The 21,799-nt window shown below is 33.7% G+C and overlaps 1 protein-coding gene across 2 annotated transcripts in view; it reads right to left on the reverse strand.

The window, feature by feature from the left end:
• LOC145296844 (solute carrier family 71 member 1-like) overlaps positions 1 to 21,799 on the reverse strand; it is a 243,893-nt gene that overhangs the window by 8,960 nt on the left and 213,134 nt on the right. For both annotated transcript variants that reach the window (XM_080142967.1, XM_080142966.1), the window contains 2 exons: positions 8,166 to 8,263; positions 2,754 to 2,932 (listed from right to left, as the gene is read on the reverse strand). In XM_080142967.1, coding sequence (XP_079999093.1) covers positions 2,754 to 2,932; positions 8,166 to 8,263 — 277 coding nt within the window. The remainder of the gene's footprint in view (positions 1 to 2,753; positions 2,933 to 8,165; positions 8,264 to 21,799) is intronic.

The following is a 21,799-nucleotide window of genomic DNA, read 5'->3' on the forward strand; positions in this document are numbered from 1 at the left end:
TTGATATTAGTAGTGCATAATATTTTGTTATTATCAAGTAATATAAGCCTGTTTAATAGTGCTGTTGGTGTTTGAGTGATTATATCAAGAATCTGCTTGATACAATCACACAAACACTACAGAATAAGATTTGAGCTCTGTATAGCAGATTCCACAAACTGCCAAGATATCAATTAGGGCATTTAAATACGAGAGAAAATTCAGACATTAGAATTGATTTTGAACATATTGCTTGCATTCAGAGAAAGTTGATTAAGACTTAATACATCTTCAATCAAATAAAGGCAAAAAATGTGTTTGCAATAGTTTCAAAAATTAAATCTATTATGCAATCAGAATCTTAACCCATTTCCTTTCTCAGAACTTTTTCAAACTCATCCAACTCGCATTAGAGGGGGGGGGGGAGAACCATTATATTTATCCCGAGACAAATGCAAGAGAAGTATCTTGGTAAGATTAAGAACCTATATTTTACTTTTGCAGATTTTGAAAAAGCTTTTGACAAAATGTCAAGAGAGGTTATTGGTGGGCTTTACATGAAAAGAGAGCAAACGAATAAAAGTTGTTCAAGCAGTGAACAGAAATGCTGAAAGGCATGTTAAAATTAAGATGCACTTAGTGACAGCTTTGTTAGTTGGAGTACATGAGAAATGACAGGTGTTGCTTTTCATTTGTGTCTTAAAAACGTTGCTTCAGAGTTTCCTACAGATTGTCTAGAAGAAACTATGCTTCTCTGTGAAGCAATAGGTCTACTTTTTAAGTTGAAGACTTGGAATAATGATATTCTGAAAAGTAAAATTTGAGAGTAAATGTTACCAAAACTAAAGTGTTGATCAGTGGTTATAGTATTGGGAAATTCTCAAAATAGGAAAGTTTCCCTGATCAGTTTGTGGAAAAAGAGTTGAGAGCAACTCAATCTTATTAGCATTATACTTGTAAGTATAGTCAAATTACAAGTCAGTTGAGAGATGATAATCAAATTGTGTGCAAATAGTCTAAGACAATGAGAATGGATGAGAATTCAGATGTGGAAAGAGTATATTTTAAAACTACCAAGTAATACATAAGCCCTGAGAAAAAGCTTAATCTATGAATAAATGATATTTAAAATAAATTGATTTATAAAAATCAATTAGATTTTTCAGTATTATGGATCTTTTAAATGAAATATAATTTAAATTATTTTTTTTAATAAGCGTTTTCTATCAGTCTTTCAAATCACAATGCCAGGGAAAAAATCATTTTTGTTTTTAGAGGTAACAATTTTCTTTTAGAATATAAGTGCATTTGAAAACAAAAAATAAACAAGCTGCACATCCTCTTGTGCTGCATGTGAGATGATGCCACAAAAAAATAGTGAAGAAATGATGAATGCGAGAAGTGTGAAGGGCCAACGTTGCCTTCACATTTTCGCAAAATTTCTAAAAAAATTAATGGATGGGACAAAATTATGGGGTAAAAAGTGTCATTTTTTACAATTTGGGGCATTTGTGACCCCTTTTGATTTCCTGGGAATGCCGAATCCTAGTGAAAATGGACAAACGATGCAGTTTCATGCCTTAAAACATGTATATTCGAATTCAGCACCATGGAAAACTAGACATACATATCAGGTTCTTCTGTAATATGAAAAAAGGCATGTTTTTTAGCCCTAAAAGTTCCAGAGGGATGTGAACCAGAATTTTGCTAGGGTCATCCATACTGAATTTATATTAAGACCAATGGCCTCCACATTTTGGCCAAGTTTGAGGAAAATTTAATGAATGGATCAAACACTATGGGGCAAAAATGTAATTTTGGGCCATTTGGGGGCACTTTTTGCCTCTTTTGAGCCCTTTGGGATGCCGAATCCCAGTGTAAATGGATAACGGTGCAGTTTCAGGCCATAACATATATTTGAGTTGACCACCATGAAAAAACACTATATAGTCAGACATATCAAGTTTTGTTGAGAAATCTGAAAAAGAGCCATTAAAAGAGGCATTTTTAGCACTAAAAGTCCCTGGGGACGCAAACCAGAATTTTGCCAGGGTCACCCATACTGGATTTATATTAAGAACAATGAGCTCCACATTTTGGCCAAGTTTTAAAAAAATCTAATGCATGGATCCATATATTCCGAGTGTATACCTTATAAAATCCAGAACTTTACAACAGTTTAAGGAACACGATTGCAATATCAATAAATATAGCACATAATATAACTGAACAAACAAAATACATCTAAAAGCCAAATTCATCAATAAAATGCTAAAAGCCTTGACAAACTGTACAAAGGTCATCGAAAGAGTGGCACATCTTTAATGACATTGGATCTACAGTGAGAAATTATAAATTCAGAGAGGAGTGAACTGAATTGTAAAAGAAAGAAATTTTACAATTAAAGCATTTACATTATTTGACGGTCTAAGTGCCTGCTAACCCTGTAAAGAGGAAAGGGGAAGTAACAAAACTGCTGGTTTATTATCTGAAGACCAGTGAGAGATACAAGTCATTTGTAACATGTATCTCCTATCACCAGTCAAATTGCGGATAATCAAATTGTTCACTTACTAAGTCTTGATTGTTTTTTGTTTTTGAAAATTATTGACTCTTTACTAATTCATTCAGAAAATTGTTTTTTTTTTTTTTATGGTGGTGTAATCATAAGGAAGCATTCAGCTTTCTCAAATATTTAATGGATTGAAGTCATTTGTTTTGTGAACAATCAAATATCTGAAAATTTGGGAATTTTAAATCAGTAAAATACTTACTAAAAGTGTGTTTGTTGAGGTGGGGTGAGAAGAGTTTGAAGACGGATCTTGCTTCCTTTTGTGTGTGTCTGCTGGGTCATTAAGATCAACATGAAACAAATAGAAAATGAAACCATACAAGGCTGGCCCAAGTCCATTGCACAAACCACGGATGCCAGTCACCATACCTTGAGCAACACCTGTATACAAAGGCAAACATTGAAAGATTTTTAAAAATGCACACCAATACAATAGAAAACATCCTTTCTCACTCTAATAAGTATGATCATTCATCCTGTTTTTCTCTTGATCACTATTCTTTTGTATAAAGGTTAGTAAATTCTGATAATTGAACAGGCATTTTTAAAGTCCTTTTCTTATTTGGCAACTTTGAAACCTAGTAGTGGAGATCACTTTATCATTTCTTTCTCACTTTCCTTGGCCAGGAGAAAAGTGTAGTATACATTTCATCTATTTTGTCCTTGGTTAGTGAAGGAGAAACCCTTCGAAACCAAGAGAATGTTTATTTTTGTTTCAATCCAGAGTTCTCTTTTTTGGGGAGAGCTGGATTTTCCCCATATTAAAGGTTGAACTTCTAACTGCCGTCATGGGGCGGCAAGTAAATAGGAATTCATTTCTCAGAAGTGATTTTGCTTATTGTTCTGTACGTCATTGTTCTGTACGTCATTGTTCTGTACGGTCATTGTTCTGTACGGTCATTGTTCTGTACGGTCATTGTTCTGTACGGTCATTGTTCTGTACGTCATTGTTCTGTACGGTCATTGTTCTGTACGGTCATTGTTCTGTACGGTCATTGTTCTGTACGTCATTGTTCTGTACGTCATTGTTCTGTACGTCATTGTTCTGTACGTCATTGTTCTGTACGTCATTGTTCTGTACGTTATTTTCTTGGAAAGTATTCAACTGATCTCTAATCTCTGATTCCTCTTTATAAGATATTCACAACAAGAAGTCATCATCATCATGACGGACTCCTTGCTTGAACCAATGTGACTCATCTCCAGAGTTTCCTGTCTTCCATCAGCTGCCTCAGATCTTCAGGTTCACAGTTGGCGTTGTGTGCTATTTGTTGGATATATGTGGATCTAGGTTGTCCTTTGCTTGCATGTCCGTGTCGTGGAGTCCATAGCAATACATCACTCACCAATTCATGCTTGCTCCTTAGACAGTGACCGACAAATCGTAGGCGTCTCTCCCTGATGGTATTAGATATAATTGGTAGGTTGGCATAAAGTTGCTGCTTCGTGGAATAACATATTTAATACTGTTTGTAGCTAAATCATCACTAGCGCAAAAAAAACAAAAAAACTTTCTCTTCTTCCATATGCCTAGTGTCACCCACAATTTTCATAGAGCTCCCTTGCAAGGGCATATCCCACCTGTGGAATTCATTAGTGTGGAACTGCTTCCCTGCTGATTAGTACTTGGTAGTTTTCAAATCTTATGTCAAGAGTGAGGTAGAAAGTGAATCTTGTGTTTTGACAGCCTCATAACTCTCGCTTTCCTTATCTTGTCCTTTAGTCCTCACATTCCATGAGCAATGTTTCCGACAAAGGCAGAAGAATTGTTTTCTAGGTTGGAATCTTATCGTCGATTAGTTTTTGACCATGACATTTTTTTCAATTCTTTACATCAAGTATTTTCAGGCCTTGTTTGGAGTGATTTCCATAAATAAAAAAAATTTTTTGTCATAAACTGATTCATAAATTATCAAATGCAGTTCACACCATTGACCAATGTTAGTGCTCTGATAATGTTCCTCGTTTATTGGCTGACAATTCTTCTGTCCCACTAATTATTAGATATCTCTTGGCCTTGATATTATTCTGTCCCACTAATTATTAGATATCTCTTGGCCTTGATATTATTCTGTCCCACTAATTATTAGATACCTCTTGGCCCTGATATTATTCTGTCCCACTAATTATTAGATATCTCTTGGCCCTGATATTATTCTGTCCCACTAATTATTAGATATCTCTTGGCCTTGATATTATTCTGTCCCACTAATTATTAGATATCTCTTGGCCTTGATATTATTCTGTCCCACTAATTATTAGATACCTCTTGGCCCTGATATTATTCTGTCCCACTAATTATTAGATATCTCTTGGCCCTGATATTATTCTGTCCCACTAATTATTAGATATCTCTTGGCCTTGATATTATTCTGTCCCACTAACTATTAGATATCTCTTGGCCTTGATATTATTCTGTTCCACTAATTATTAGATATCTCTTGGCCTTGATATTATTCTGTCCCACTAATTATTAGATATCTCTTGGCCTTGATATTATTCTGTCCCACTAATTATTAGATATCTCTTGGCCTTGATATTATTCTGTTCCACTAATTATTAGATATCTCTTGGCCTTGATATTATTCTGTCCCACTAATTATTAGATATCTCTTGGCCTTGATATTATTCTGTCCCACTAATTATTAGATATCTCTTGGCCTTGATATTATTCTGTTCCACTAATTATTAGATATCTCTTGGCCTTGATATTATTCTGTCCCACTAATTATTAGATATCTCTTGGCCTTGATATTATTCTGTCCCACTAATTATTAGATATCTCTTGGCCTTGATATTATTCTGTCCCACTAATTATTAGATATCTCTTGGCCCTGATATTATTCTGTCCCACTAATTATTAGATATCTCTTGGCCCTGATATTATTCTGTCCCACTAATTATTAGATATCTCTTGGCCTTGATATTATTCTGTCCCACTAACTATTAGATATCTCTTGGCCTTGATATTATTCTGTCCCACTAATTATTAGATATCTCTTGGCCCTGATATTATTCTGTCCCACTATTAGATATCTCTTGGCCTTGATATTATTCTGTCCCACTAATTATTAGATATCTCTTGGCCTTGATATTATTCTGTCCCACTAATTATTAGATATCTCTTGGCCTTGATATTATTCTGTTCCACTAATTATTAGATATCTCTCGGCCTTGATAAGTTGTAACCAAATGTTAAAAAAAATAAAAGACCCTAGTTAGTTGGTTTGATTCTACAGCATGATCACTCTTTTGTTAAGTCATTTTATGCCAAAAACACATTTATATTTTCATAAAATGATGTATAGATTGATGTGATTTGTACCGATATATTTTTGTAAATAAATGGTACTATCAGCACTCCTGGTTAAAATGAACATGGATGGAAACTCAGTGGTCCACCATAGTTTGTCATATCCAGGCCTTTGTCAACTAGAAATAATATCACTGTTAGCATAATTATTCTCTCCCTCTGACACTGTATAACTAATCAAATGAACAGTGGATTAAAATTGTGATACAGTGAAATTGCCGATAGAAATCTGGTAAGGAAATCGCTGTTATTAGCTATTATGACATTGCTCATGGGTTAAAACAATTCAAGCTCTTCTGCAATTGACAGTCAGATGATAGGGTAGAGGTTAGAAGCACCAACTGTCAGCTCGATGGTACAGTTTCAATTCTGGCTTGAGGCACCTGCTTGTCTAGCCATACTGGAAAGCTGTGATACAGCAAAAAGCTGTGAATGTGTGGGTGTATATATATATATATATATATTTTTACAAGAGAGATATTGACTAATGCAGATAAGGAGGGAATATAGTTGTAAGGGGAAATAAAAACCTGAATGGTTATCTCCCTTTATACAATTTTGTGCAATAAAACAAAATAAAGAATACAGTCTTCATTCTTAGTTAAAATCGATTTTGTTTACTGTAAAAACAAAGCGCTTACGTCTGATGTGTCTGCCACCGGAAGCAGTAACAAGACAAATCAGTTCCTTCAATTTTTTCTCTCACGTCTATATCTTCCCTGTTCATGTACTCTTTTTTTTATTACATTTTTTCGATCGTTCTTTTTTAATTTAATAATCATTGAAAAGTTTTTTTTGGTCTTATTTTAAGAATTATTGAAATGAAATTTTTTTTTAAAGCATTATTGAAAACAGATTTCATAGATTCATAAACATATTTCTTATAAAATTTCAAATAAAATCCAAACTTTCCTTTATCATTTTGTTATTAAAAATGCAAATAAAAACTAATTGTGTTTTTTTTTATCTTTTATAATTTTTTCTATTTTTTCAATAATGTTATCTTATATTTTATTTCAATAAATCGCTTCACAATAGAAATATTAAAGCACAATAAAAGTGAAGGAATTGATTTGCCTTGTCACTGCTTGCAGTAGCAGCGATGCCAGAAGTTTGAAAGTATGGTATCTTACTATTACCAACTAAAGGTTTCTATAACATTTCATGGATCCCAAATTCTAATTAAGAAATTATCACACCAATACGAAAAATCTTAACTTACATGGTATTCTATTTTACAATTATTTTTCAGGATTTGGATCGATTAAAATGCCATTTTAAATCAATGGATCTTTTTATCTTAGATGCAACAAACCAAAAATAAATGTAAAAATCTCATTCTTGCTGTATCTTCAAAAATATAAACTACATATTTTTCTTTAGAGATTTTATAAACAAAATATTAGGCATTAAGTAGGAGAACTAATTCAAAATTTAATCCCATCACTAAATACATCAATTTAAATGTACCGAAAATGACATTGTTGATATACTATAAAATACTTTTTACCTATTTTTTTTTTTTTTTTTTAAATTTATAAAAAACTGGCATAGAACTGGTGAAAGGAGATGATTAAAAAAAAATAAACAAAAAAACTGACATCCAATTGTTAGATTTTAAGAAAAATAAACTACTGTTGCCATTTAAATCAAAATAAAAACAATTACTAGAAAATGTGCAACTAAATGTTATTTAGAAGATTCCTGGATGAAAGATTTTATGAGAACAGAAATATATGGAAACTACATGTTTAAATCATGTGCAATATTCATTAGTCAATCAGGTGAGGATCATTGATGTACGATATCAAAAAATAAGGGTTGAGTTACATGGCACAAGCACTTTGATAAATCAGATCAGTGGAGTCTTTGTCATTTTTGAGGATGGCTTGTTGTGTTCGTTTAAGGTATGGTCCTGGCAGTTCTAGGAGGTCCATCTTTCCAGGCTTTACCTTTTCACCTTTTGACAAAGTGTTTATTGCTAATTGCATGAGATGCTCTACCAGGGAAGGTTGACGAGGCTGCAGAAACCAATTTTTGTTTAAATAAAGTGCTATTCTTCAGGGTACTAGTTTCAAATTCCACTTCCTGACGTAAAGTCAAATCTTCCTGCCATGGGAGACAGATAAATAGCTCTACTTGAGACTGTAAAGTGTCAGGGTGACAGAGGTGATGTGTTCCGATCTCAGAAGATAATTTAAAACTGTTTTACAGAGATCGGCTTATATTAGCCTCATTTAGCTACTATGTAAGTGTTGACTAATATGTCTTGATAATATGACTATGAAAAACAATACTTACCCTGTTGGTCAGCATAAACATGGGCTGATACAAATGAACTAATAGCTGGATATGTGATACTGGACATGGCAGCAATGGCACCTGATGACCATACGATCCTAAAATAAATTTTTTTTTTTAATTATTTTTAAACTCTTTGATGCAACAAGCAGATATAACTTCTTACATTTTATTACTGCTAATAGTGGATTTGATGTCTTTAAAAAAAAGTTATCATACAAGAAATGAACATATCCTCAGTGACTTCCAACACCAACTGTGTCTACAAATCCGTTTATGAAACAATTTTTTTTAAATATGTTTTTCAATATTTTTAGATGAATAAATTTATATACCTATAAAGTTGAGTTTTTTCTCGTTCTGAGGTTGATATTAAAAGTTAAGTGTTAATCACTTATTTTTTATGGCTTCTTGATTGGTTTTAATACATTAAATCTTATGTATAATTTCTACATTCTGCATAATTGCATAGAATTTAAGATGAAAATAGCAATACCAAACATCATAACATTCAGCGCTCACTGCTACTTAATTTGACACTCATAGTTTTTAAATCAGTAATAAGTACATTTCTCCTACCTCCAAAATAAAACATAACTGGATTCACAATAAAATTCACTTTAAAATGGTATTTTAATATTTTTGTTGTGATTTGTATATTTGAAGAAGTCGCTATTTCAATCCGATCATTAATGATGAAATCTGTCAGCATAGCATGTCCGCTTGCAGTAGATCACTTTTCGCAAATAAGCAGTCGGAGTGTGTTCACATAAATACTTGTAGCGGAAGTTGTATCTTTCGATGACGTTTCTAGTTGTTTTAGCTAATCAGGGAAAAGGATTGTCTTTGCTATGGAATTTGAACACGTGTGCCAGTCAAAAGTTAGAATATCTCAAAGTTGACGCTTTGAAGTAAAGATAAGTAAAGATAGAAATTGTGTTCAAACACTAATAGTGAAAGTATTAATTTTGTTTGTCCTAAAATTTGAAAAGAATTGGATAAAAACTTTTTATGCTAGAGTCGTTAGAAATTCTGACAAGTGCTTATAAACAGGAGAATTTTTGTGCGTCGTCGCGCACACAAAAATAATCTGTAAACACGTGTTCGTCAACTAACTTATGAACAAAGTATTCATTTTATTTTTGATATTATTCAGAAAATCCAAGTTTTTAATTATGGAAAGCAAAAGAATATTTTAAAAAAATAAATTCTTTGAAAAAGAATAACTGACAATGACCACACTTTTAAATGAGTTAAAACACACAAATCACTTATCCAGTAAGTAAAAGAATAAGTTTTATCGAGTTTGTTTTACAATCCATAGAAGTATGAAAAAGTGGGGGGGGGGAAAAAAAAAAAAAAAATTATATATATATATATATATATATATATATATAAAATGTTACCAAAGGCAAGTACTCTTCTATCTACCTCCATAAATTTTTGGTGGTGTAAATGTTTTTTCTGTTCAAAAAAACAAGTAGTGTCGAACGTTACATGAGAACAAGAAAAAAAATAGCCACAATGTCTCTTGAAGTTTCAACAATGACTATATATATATATAAATAAATAAAAAATTATACGAAATAGTGGTAGAAACTAACCCGATAATTGTTACATGAAATTTAATTATCCTAATTAGTTTAATGAACTTAAAAACATAATTGTAATCTGTACAAAAGTTCCTTCCATTACAAGCCATATTTTGTTAATAATTTCTTGGAATTGTGTCATGTTGGCCATCTTGGATTTTTCATGGTGTAATGATGACAAATGATAAAGTCCATCAGAATAACATTTTGCATGATGATAAAGTCTTACCTCCCATTTTTTAAACTATTTTTTATGATGCTTCTACTGGAAGCCGTTAAAATGAAACTTAATTATGCTAATTAGTTTAATGTACTTGAAAACATAATTCTGATCTGTACAAAATTTCCTTTAATTTGATATGCTACAAGCCATAGTTTAATAATTTCTCTGAATCATGTCATGGTGGCATCTTGGATTTTCCAGTTGCCATCTTGGACTTTTTATGTTATAATTGAAAATGATAATGTCCATCAGAATAATACTTCCTATGATGATGAAGCCTTATTTATCATTTTTCTTAGCTGCTTTTATGATGTTTCTACTTACGACCAGTATGCGAGTCTACTAGACCTTTTTCTCACAACTTGCCCTGAACTATGTTCACTTTCTGTTCTGTCTCCTCTTGGATCTTCCGACAACTCTGTTGTATCAAGATAAAAATGAAATGTAATAAAGTTCTCAGACGTACCTCTCCATCGTACAGTATATCGATACACTAAGGCTAACTGGGATAGCTTCTATACATTTATATCGGATCTACCTCTGCATTCCATATTTAAAAAGGATGTGTCCTCCATAGTATCAGACCTGACGGAATGGTTAATTGTAGGTATAGACCGTTTCATACACTCAAAAAAGTTCCAGCAAAAACCTAACAGCCAGCCATGGTTCTCTCCAGAATGTGCTGCTGCCATTGCGCACAGAAATCACTTTTTCCACTGCTTCCAATGTAATAGATGTACTGAGACTAAAGCTGCTTTCAGGACTGCCAGCAACCATTGTAAAAAAGTAATAAAGAACGCAAGAGAGTTGTATGCTCAATCCGTCAAGTCCAAAGTAGCTGAGCAGCGGCTTGGTTCCCACCAGTTTTGGCAAATAGCAAACAGAATCCTGAACTGAAGCGTGTGCTCTATCCCAACTATCATAATGGACCTGAGGTAATCTCGTCACCATCAGACAAAGCCAAACTCTTTGTCAAGAACTTTGCAGCTAAGTCTACCCTTTGCGACCAAGGCCGCCAACCCCCAATATTTCCTTCTGTATCAGAAAACACGCTATGTGAAATACATATATCTGTACGTGATGGTGCCAAACTAACCAAAAACCTTGATTCCAGTAAAGCAACTGACCCTGACGGTATTCCAATTATAGTACTCAAAAAACTTCAACCAGAACTAGCGCCCATACTTACAAAACTGTTTAAACGTTGTCTTAAGGAAAATAGCTTCCCATCACCCTGGAAAATCTCATCAGTATGCCCTGTATTTAAGAATTCAGGTGATCGCTCATTCCCCTCTCAGTACAGGCCAATAAGTCTCCTGTGTGTCATGAGTAAGTTGCTGGAATCTGTTAAATAGAGAAGTAATCAACCATCTCAACAAAAATAACCTTCGTGACACTCAATATGGCTTCCGTTCTGCTAGATCTACAGCAGATGTGCTTACAGTTATATCTCATAGGATTAACAAATCTCTCGACGGAGGCAACCTTTCTAGGGCAATTGCTCTTGACATATCTAAGGCCTTGGATAGGGTATGGCATAAAGGTTTACTTCACAAGATCTTTAGCTATGGTATAGCTGGAAATGTCTTCTCAATTATTAAATCATTTCTTTCTGGTAGATTTATGAAAGTAGAAGTTGAGGAGCAAAAATCAAAAGCTCACAGTATTAATGCTGGAGTCCCTCAGGAGTCCATCCTGGGCCCAACTCTTTTCCTGATCTACATTAATGATCTTCCAAATCACATCCTTACATCATTTGTAGAGATTTATGCTGATGACACTACCATTTATGGTAGCACATCAAAGACAGTAAACAATTAAGTTCTCTCCAATTCTCTCTCCTCTGATCTTGAGCATGTGGTACCATAGGGAAAGGAGTGGCTGGTTACTTTTAATGCATCTAAAACCAAGCTTCTCTCTTTACATTATCAACATTCTGATCAACATCTGGCATCAATTGAAATGAATGGCTCTCGTCTTCAGGAGGTCTCAAGTTTTGACAAGCTTCTGGGCTTGACAATTACTCATGATTTTAAATGGAACACGTACATCAAATCTGTTGCCAAGGCCGCTGGATAAATGGTAGGATCTTTCTATCGATCTAGTAGATCTATCACTGCTGATGCAATTCTCTATCTATATAAGAGCCAGGTACGTCCAAGGATGGAATACTGTTGCCACATCTGGGCAGGAGCTGCTAGAAAGGACTTGTCCTGCCTTGATAGAGTTCAAAATAGACTTCGTAGTCTCGTAGGAGATGTCCTTTTCTCTTTCCTGCAACCTCTATCTCACAGAAGAGATGTTGCGAGTTTGTCTCTGATGTATCGTTATTTTCATGGAAAGTGTTCGACTGAGCTTCAGTCTATGGCCCCCCCCCTCGCCAAACTTTCACAAGAAACACTCGTCTAGCTGAAAACACTATCACTAATTTCCCCCCACTTTTTATCTGTGCCTAAACCTAAATGTAAGTTCCATGAGCAAAGCTTCTTTCTTAGAACTGCACGCATGTGGAATTGTCTTCAGTTTTCCTGCTTTCCAGCTGACTACAATATGGTTGTCTTCAAGTCTAATGTAAACAAGTTCTTGATGAGCCGTTCCATATAAGTTTACAAATTTACTGAATTTCCATTACTAATGATTACTATATTGTCCAATTTCTACTGTACACTATTTAACCCTTATCCTGGAGTGGCCTCTTGGCCTTGATAATGTGGTGATGCGTGTGTAATAAAAAATAAAAAATAAAAATGAAGCTGAAATATACTATTTAGTATGCTAATTAGTCTGTAAATTATCAATGAGATGGTCACAAATAACGCCAACTGAACCTTCATGGTATTATAATATGTCCAAAATTTACATCATATGCTTTTTAGATCTGAAGATACAGTTTTTTACAGATGGCTTAATCTGTAAATCATGCAAATTTCCTACCATTTTCAGTCACAAGCTTAATGCATTTGAATACGACTGACTGAACCACGCAATTTTTGATACTCCAGTGCTAATGGATCCATTTTAAAAAACTAAAGATATTTGTTTCTTTGGTTTTTTTTATGCACTTTTCAATAATGTTTGATTTAAGTATATTCAATCTAAAAGAAAAAAAATGGTGTGGTATTGCTAATGTGTAAAAAGTCTCTAGCAAATTCCTCTCTGAATATTTGGTTTACAGAGTTGAGATTTGATATATAGAATACTAGCATGGGCGCTCGGCATTGCCCGGGTGTTTGGAGGTGTGTGTGGAGCAAAAAAAAATTTAAAAAAAAAAAAAAAAGTGTTAGTAGGAAGGCTCAAACCTGTACTGCGAAGAAGGAAAAGTATGGGGAAAAAAACATACCATCATTGCTGTTACGACGACCGCCAAACCAGACGTGACGTACATTTAAATTAAGGCTAGACAATCGAAAAGAGGGGATGACTTTCGAAAATATTGGCGAAAAAAGCGACCCCTCCCTGTAGAAAAGGGCCTAGTTGAGGGTGAAGAAATTAATGTTCTTAGACAATTTTTCGGTATTTGTCGTCTGAAGGGTTGAGCTTCAAAACGATACTGATCTTGTGAAAATCCGTTGCCTCTGTCAAAAGTTTTCAGCAGACATGCAAACATACATACATACATTTATATATTACTAGCTCAAATTTTCGACCCAAACCGATTAAAAAGCTTGCTCCATTTCTGAATACCCTTTAGTAAAATTTCAAATATTTAGATAAGAAATTGTCTGAGTAATGTAGAGACCGCAGAGGTTAAATTTTTTTTAACTTTGAGCCCTATTATGACCCCATAACATTTGTTTTGGGGTCAAATCAAGTTATTAAGTTAGATCCATGTCCAAGTAACCTATATCTAAAATTTCAAGTGTTTAGACCCAAAATTGGCGGAGGAGTTTGGCAGAGTTCTCAAAGGTCAAATCGTTGAACTTGACCCCTTAATAGCCAAATTTACAAAGATTTTCCCCAAATCTGAATACTCTGTATATCAAATTTCAAGTCTGTATACTGAAAATTGACAGAGTTATTGTGTAGGGAAATGTACACAGACAGACAGACAGACACTTTCATAGATATATATAGATATGGATCCATAACATACTTTCAATTTGGTTTTTAGCCGGCAAAAATTGCTGCTAAGGAGTCAAAATTGAAAATAAAACAGTTGATCTTGACATTGTAAGTTGAATAAAACATTACGCCTGCTGTTAGATTTTCTCATACACCAACATTCATCGCTCAGAGTTGCTTAATTTATCACTTTTCGTATCCATCTGTCAGTATCTCAGATGGTAATGATGCTGGAGAGATAAATAACAACTACAGCTGGAGCGTCAAACGTTCTAGTTTTGATTCTAGCAGATGATACTCAAATCATATTTTTTTTCATAACTTGAAATCATTATTATATGTTGGATAATAATTAATATAAAATAGGCTCTATAAGAAATCTGCATGAATTAAAATATAATATTTATGCATGTTTTATGACTGGGCAACGCCAGGCAGCCTGCTAGTAATAGTTGAAAGTCGAATTAAAAAAAAGAGTATATATACATATACTAGCAGGGAAACCCGACGTTGTTTGAGATTGAATGAGAATCAACAAATGTTCCACACTTCCAATACTTTTAATATGATCGTAATTGATGACATCACCTATTTTTCAATCAAATCGATTGATTGCCTGCTCTAGTCAGGAACTCACTGTGAACCAGGAGGAAGCTTCACATGCCTCCCTGCAGTGACCTAGTCTACAATATATTGTAGTCTACATTGCACTGTAGAGAACTTACTGTTGATTTTATGAAAATATTTTTATATGACTTGAATTGAAGTTTAAAATGCAAAATCAGGAGTCATGGTTCAATAGTGCTCGAAACAAACATTTCAAACATGCTCCTGTCTTATCAACGAACATACTGTTCATTTCATACGCTTCATATCCTTCTGCTTGTACGGTGATAAAACATCCCAAATGCACTTGTGATATTATTGCCAAATAAGATCCTATAGACGGGATAGTTATTTTAATTATATATTCTTTTAATACAATTTAAGTTATAAGATTCTATTTCATCCATAAATGAGACCCTGACAGGTACTACCACTTTAGGCCAGAATGAACAGCAGTAATAACTAAGGGGCAGCTTCACATAGCAATACACATGAAAAAATTTCTAGCTTAAAATATCTCAATAATGGCATACACAGAAAGAGCTTGATGAGTCAAAGATTTTTTTTTAAATTTTTACAATCCCATTAAAAAAAAAGAAATTATTTTTGTGCCTTACCCGTTTGGATAGTTTTCCTCTTTAAGACCATATGCATTTTCTCATATTTTTCAGGAACAAGGCTGATAGCCATTAGTCGCATGTTCTCATGTAATGAATGAATGCGTGAATGTAGGATTGACATGAAATTCTTAAAGATAAACTAAAATAACCGAAAAATGGGCTGAAATTACTTAAATAAATAAGTAAATGACTTAGAATGACTTTAATGAAATTAAGGATGAATTGAATGACCTTATGAATGACTTGAATGCTTAAAAAATAACTGGAATCCTTCAAAAACAACTTGAATGATCTGGAGAATGACTTGAATGGCTTTGAGACTGACTGGTTGTAAAGTGGGTGATCATTTTACATTAAAAAAATACAGAAAAGTGATCACCCACTTTATATCACAATAAGTACAGCATGTCGTAAGAACAGATACTACATTTTGATCTTAGCCAAAAGGGTATTTATTTGCTCCCCCCACCGAGCAAATTAGGCACCAGGCCGATTTTTAAAGTGAGGAGTGAAGGGGAAATGGGGACCAACTCCCCGGAGAGTAGGGGAGCTGAATAGTGACAATTGGTATGAAGGGTTGCCCCTACATTGACCAAGGTCTTATATGTGGAGTTGCCCCCACATATGGTCTTTGCTTGCAGTATCTGCCGGAACAGATACTATATTTTGATCTTGGCCAAAAGGCCAAGAAAAGCTTAAAAAGCTAAGAACAGCATGTATTAACAACAGACCTTTGATCTTAACCAAAAAGGCCAAGCACAAATGTGTTACTGACAGACCGACTTATAGTCGCTTGCACGCAACTAAAAATGCTGTATCTTTGTTAAAACACCTGATGAATAAAAGCACCTAATAAAATTTGTCATACGAGTACTTTTGCGCAAGGAATCAGAATATGCCATTGAAAATCTTGAGAAATTAGTTTTTAAATAATCTACGGTAAATGCATATAAATATGCTGCAATTCCTTAAAAATGCCATGTATTCATTAATAAAACAGAACTCAAAGTTGAATTGTAATGCATTTTATGTACAAGAAACTGAAATCGAAATCTAGGACTATTTAAAAAAATGAATATATTACAATATTTCTTTTATATTATTGTAGATTAACAATGTTTGTTACCCCACCCCCATCTGACCCCTTCTCCAAAATGTTTCTACTTTAGGCAATCATGTGTGAACACACTGAAAAACTTTAATGAAAGATAAACAAAAATTATTTCAGAATTTAATGTGAAATGATTCCATTTTCACTGTTTTTGAGCAGTTAATTTTTTATGAGAGAAATCCTAGGCTTTTTTAAGACGATTATGTGCAATTATGGAGGATGGGGAGGCTTGCCAGTCTGACTTTGAGGTTAGGGCTAAGGGAAATTATGTGTGAACATTCTGAAGACTTGACAGAAACAAAGCAAAAAATGTTTAGAATTTAGTTTAATTCACCATTAAAAACTAATGCAATGGATAAAAATGCACACAAGTTATACATTATAAAGCTTATTTTCTTGTCTTTTCCACCATATAAATATTTTTTAAAAGTTGACTAGAAACATGCAAGAATTCACAAGTTGGACAAAAGTTCATTATGCTGGACTGAATTGCTTTAATAATATAACTTTGTATAAATTTGATGCTGTTTAATAAAAACAAAACAAAACAAAAAAACATTGTTTTATTTACTAGTGGGTGAGATTATAAGCGATAGTCTATTAATCTCAATGACACTTAAAGAACTTACAGCCAATTTTAAACCATTTACAACTGTCATAATGCAAAAAGACAAACCCATAACTTTCAGTAAATTTAAAGTGATATTGCGTAGTTCCGAAGAGATGAATCGGATGCTCTTGGACAATAATAAACTCTAGCAATATCATGAAGTTCAAAAATGCTTCTCTAAAACTGACAACCAAATTACACTTCTCATCGCAATGTTTTCCCAAAAAATAGTTTTCCCAATAGAAAGAATAAAATTATCTGCTATAGTTGTGGGCGACCCAATCACAAAAGTTTCCAATATCGATATAAAAACTCAAAAGTGGACTCCATCAAAAATGTTGAGTGAGTGAGTGAGTGAGTGTATTTGTTTAACGGCATTTCAACCTCTAAGAGTCATTTAATGCCAAAAAAGTTTTGTTGGTATAATAGATTTTCAGTTTCTTGTAAAAATTTTTTAAGTTTCTTGAAAAAGTTTATCTTTTGAAGCAAGATGTTTTAGGTTTTCTGAAAAATTGTTTTAGTTGTAAGAGATTTGTTTTTCTAAACTGAATTTTACTTGTTTGCTTTATAGGAGTTTGAATACATTTGTTTCTTTTAAATAGTTTATGATTTGTTGGGGTTCCACTTCCTGGAACACTTTTCTAATGTTTGTTGTTTTAAAATATTTCTTCTGAGTGTGTTTGTGTTTTCTACATTCTGTCAGTAGATGTTTAATTGTTAGTTGTTGATTGCAGAGTGTGCAATTTGGTGTTTCCTCCGCTTTGATTAGGTAGGAATGAGTTAATTTTGTATGTCCGATTCTTATTCGGTTTAATACAATTTCTTCTCTTCTTCCTTTAAAAATTTTTTGTTTTTCGTTTTTAATTATTGGTTGATGTTCATGCAATTTGTTTGCAGTGCATTTGTTCCATTCCTCTTGCCACATGTTTTCTATATATTCGTTGATTTTTCTTTTTAGGTCTGTGTGTGGTATTTTAATTTTTTCAATTTGGTGGTTTGTGGCTTCTTTAGCCAGTTTGTCTGCTTTTTCATTTCCTGGGATGCCGACATGACTTGGTATCCAGGCTATTATAATTTTTTTATTGTTTTTTTCGGTTATTTCATTGTATTCTTGTATAATTTCTGTGATAAAAGGATGTTTAGATTTTACTTCAAGGGCCATGATACAGGATAGGGAGTCTGTATATATTATGGCTTTTTGTTCGTTGATGTCTTTGATGTGTTTGAGAGCTATTTTGATGGCCTGCAGTTCGGCTGTATATATTGAAGCCTCGTTGGGCAGTCTTATTTGATATTGATTTTGTCCATCTGTGCATGCTGCGCTTGTTCCGTTTATAGTTTTAGACCCATCGGTGTATATTTTTATGTATTCTGCATATTTTTCTCTTAGTTCTCCAAAGTTGCTTCTGTTTGTTATATTATTTGTAATGTTTTTCTTGTAAGTAGTAAGTGTTATGTCGGTTTCTGGTTTGTGTAATGTCCATGGGGGTCTGTCGTTTGTTTTCTGAGTAATTATATTGTCGGGGTTTTCATTGATTTGATGTATTATTTCTTTAATTCTGTGTCCAAAGGAGGGTATACTTTTTGGTTTCCTTGAATAAGAGTTTGTACATTGTAAGTTGAAGGTAGTTTTGTATGTTGGGTTTTCGGGGTTGGTTTGTAGTTTTGTTGCGTATTGTAACGCTAGTTTTTTCCATCTTAAGTGCAGGGGTAGTTCTTGGGCTTCTACATGAAGGCTTTCCATTGGAGAAGTTCGGTAGGCTCCCAGGCTGAGTCTTAAACTTTGATTCTGTATTGTTAGTAGTTTGTTTTTGTAGGATTTGTAAGTAGAGCTGTATATGGCACAACCATAATCCAGTTTGGATCTGATATGTGAGCGATATATTTTGAGCATTGTAGCTTGATCTGCTCCCCAATCTAGTTTTGATACTATTTTTAAGATATTTATTGCTTTTAAGCATTTTTGTTTTAATTTGTTAATGTGCTCCTTGAAGTTTAGTTTGTTGTCTAAAATGATCCCTAGAAATTTGGTGTGTTGTACTACTGGTATTGGTTGTCCATCTAGTTTGAGCTGTGGGTCAAGGTGGTATTTTCGTTTCCTACAAAAGTGGATACATGTGGTTTTGCTTTTGGACATTTTAAATCCATTTTGGTTAACCCAAAGGTCTATTTTGTTAAGGCAATGTTGCATTTGTCTTTCAATAGTTGGCATATTTGGTGATGAGTAAGTTATTGAAAAGTCATCAACAAATAGTGTTTTTTCGAATCCCATGTTAACATTTTCGATTATACTGTTGATTTTAATTAGAAAAAGGGTGGCAGATAGTACGCTACCCTGTGGTACCCCTGTTTCTTGTGTGTGTTGATCTGATGTTGTATTTCCTAAGCATACTTTAAATGTTCTGTGGGATAGGAATTCTTGGATAAATTTTGCTAGGTTTCCTCTGATTCCCATATTATGAATATCTTTCAAGATTCCATATCTCCACGTGGTGTCATACGCCTTTTCGATATCAAAAAAGATTGAGACCACGTGGTGGTTTCTTATTAGACCGTTACGAATATATGTTTCTAGCCGAATAAGTTGGTCATTAGTACCTTGATTTTGTCTAAATCCACTTTGGTGCGTAGAAATGAGGTTATATTTTTCTAAATGCCACATTAGTCTTGTATTGACCATCCTTTCTGTTGTTTTGCATATACAGCTTGTTAAGGCGATAGGACGATAATTGGTAGGGTTGGAGTGATCTTTTCCTGCTTTAGGAATTGGGATGATATTGGAGTCGAGCCAGTGTTTTGGAAAATTGTTAGTCCACCATATTTTGTTAATTATCTGTAAGAGAATGTTGAGAGATGTGTCTGGCATGTGTTTTAGAAATTGATAGTGGATGTCGTCTGGACCAGTAGCTGTATCTTTACTTTTATGAATTGCATTTTTTAGTTCTGTTATAGTGAAAGAGGTGTTATAGTATTCTTTGTTATTGGATGTGAAATTGAGTTTTTCTTTTTCTGCGTTGTTTTTGTATTTTTGGAATTTGGGGGAGTAGTGGTTGGATGATGAGTTTTGGCTGAATTCATTTGCGATTATGTTTGCTATTTCTTTTTTGTCTATAGTTTGTCTACCATTTGGTGTATTTATATTATTTATTGGTGTTCCAAGTTTTTTTCCAGTTATTTTTCTTATTATTTCCCATGTTTTTTTTGATGGCGTGTTGTTGTTCAATTTGGAAATATAGTTTTGCCAGGTTTCTTTTTTGCTTTTTTTTATAATATAGCGTGCTTTTGCTCGTGCTTGTAGGTATTTTTGAAGGTTGGGTTTTGTAGGATGTTGTTTGAAGTGTTTTAGCATTTTTTTCCTGTTGGTTATTGCTTGCTTACATTCTATTGTGAACCATGGCGTTGATTTTGGGTGTGGTTTGGTGGAAGATTTTGGGATTGTCTTGGTTGCTATTTCGTTTAGTGTATTGGTGAAAGCTAACATAGGATCTGGTTTGTTAACTATTTCTTGATTAATTAGATTTGTGCAAAGTTTGCTAAATTCAGTCCAGTTAGCTTTATTAATTTGCCATTTTGGTTTTGATTCTTCTGTTGTAGGTTCTTGGGTTTTGAGAAAAATTGGGAAGTGATCGCTGCCACACTGGTCGTTATGTACCTCCCATTGGAAGTCCATAAATATTGTGGGGGAGCATAGTGTTAGGTCGATAGCTGATGTCGTTCCTGTGCCTGGGTGAAGGTATGTGTGTGTTTTGTCATTAAATATAGTTACTTCGGGTGATTCCAGTAATGATTCAATGGTTTTCCCATTTTGATTAATATTCTCACTTCCCCACATTTTGTTATGGGCGTTGAAGTCCCCCATTAATATAAAAGGTATGGGGAGTTGTGTTATAAGATCTTCAATTTCGGTTTTGTTTAGTTTATGTTTAGGTGGAATGTATATTGAACAAATAGTTATTGGTCGGTGAAGTGTAACTTTAATTGCTATTGTTTGTAGGTTTGTTTGGAGTTGTAATTTTATATGTGGTATCTGTTTTTTTATTATAATTGAAGTGCCACCTGTGGGTCGATTATCTGCTTGTGATCTGTTTGTTTGATTGTAGATGTGGTATCCTTTGAAGTTGATGGTGTCCGTTTCTTTTAGAAGAGTTTCCTGTAGGCCGATTATGCTGGGGTCATATTGTGCTATTATATGTTTGATTTCTTCGTAGTTTGGTTTTATGCCTCTGCAGTTCCACTGTATGATGTTTTTATTCATTTCCATAAGTTCGTTTAATTATTAATTTTTTTTCCTTTTTTTTTTCTGTTTGGTTTTTGTTTAGGTTTTTATATCTATTATTCTATTGGTTTGTTGTGTTTTGAGTGGTTTTTGCTTTGTGTTTACTTGAACTGCTTGGTTCCTCAGTCTCCATTTTCTCTTCCTGATCAGTTCTGTTTTTGGAGCTAGATTTTTTCCTGTGACTCTCGATTTCAATCAATTCAAATTTGTTTTCATTTTCGATTAATATTGTCTCTGTTTTTTGTTTACTTTGGTTTTTGGAAAGAGGATTTGTGTTTTCCCGTTCTGTTTCCATCTTTCCAGATATTGTGTTTTTATCTTCTGCTTTTGTCCTTGTACGTGATTTGGATCTTTCACGGTTTATTTGTGGTTTTTGCTGTTCGGGTTCTTTTTTGCTCTTTGGGACTTGTTTTAGGTCATTTGACTGAGTTTTCAAAGATACTGATATTTGTTTCTTGTTTTCGTTTTGGTTAGTTTTTAAAGTTTCAATTAAATTTTTGAGTTCGGAGATTAGTTTAAGTAGGTCTTGGTTTT

Source organism: Euprymna scolopes, chromosome 17 (genome assembly GCF_053919585.1).
Source record: "Euprymna scolopes isolate OS-2025 chromosome 17, ASM5391958v1, whole genome shotgun sequence".
Classification (NCBI taxonomy): Eukaryota; Metazoa; Mollusca; class Cephalopoda; order Sepiida; family Sepiolidae; genus Euprymna; species Euprymna scolopes.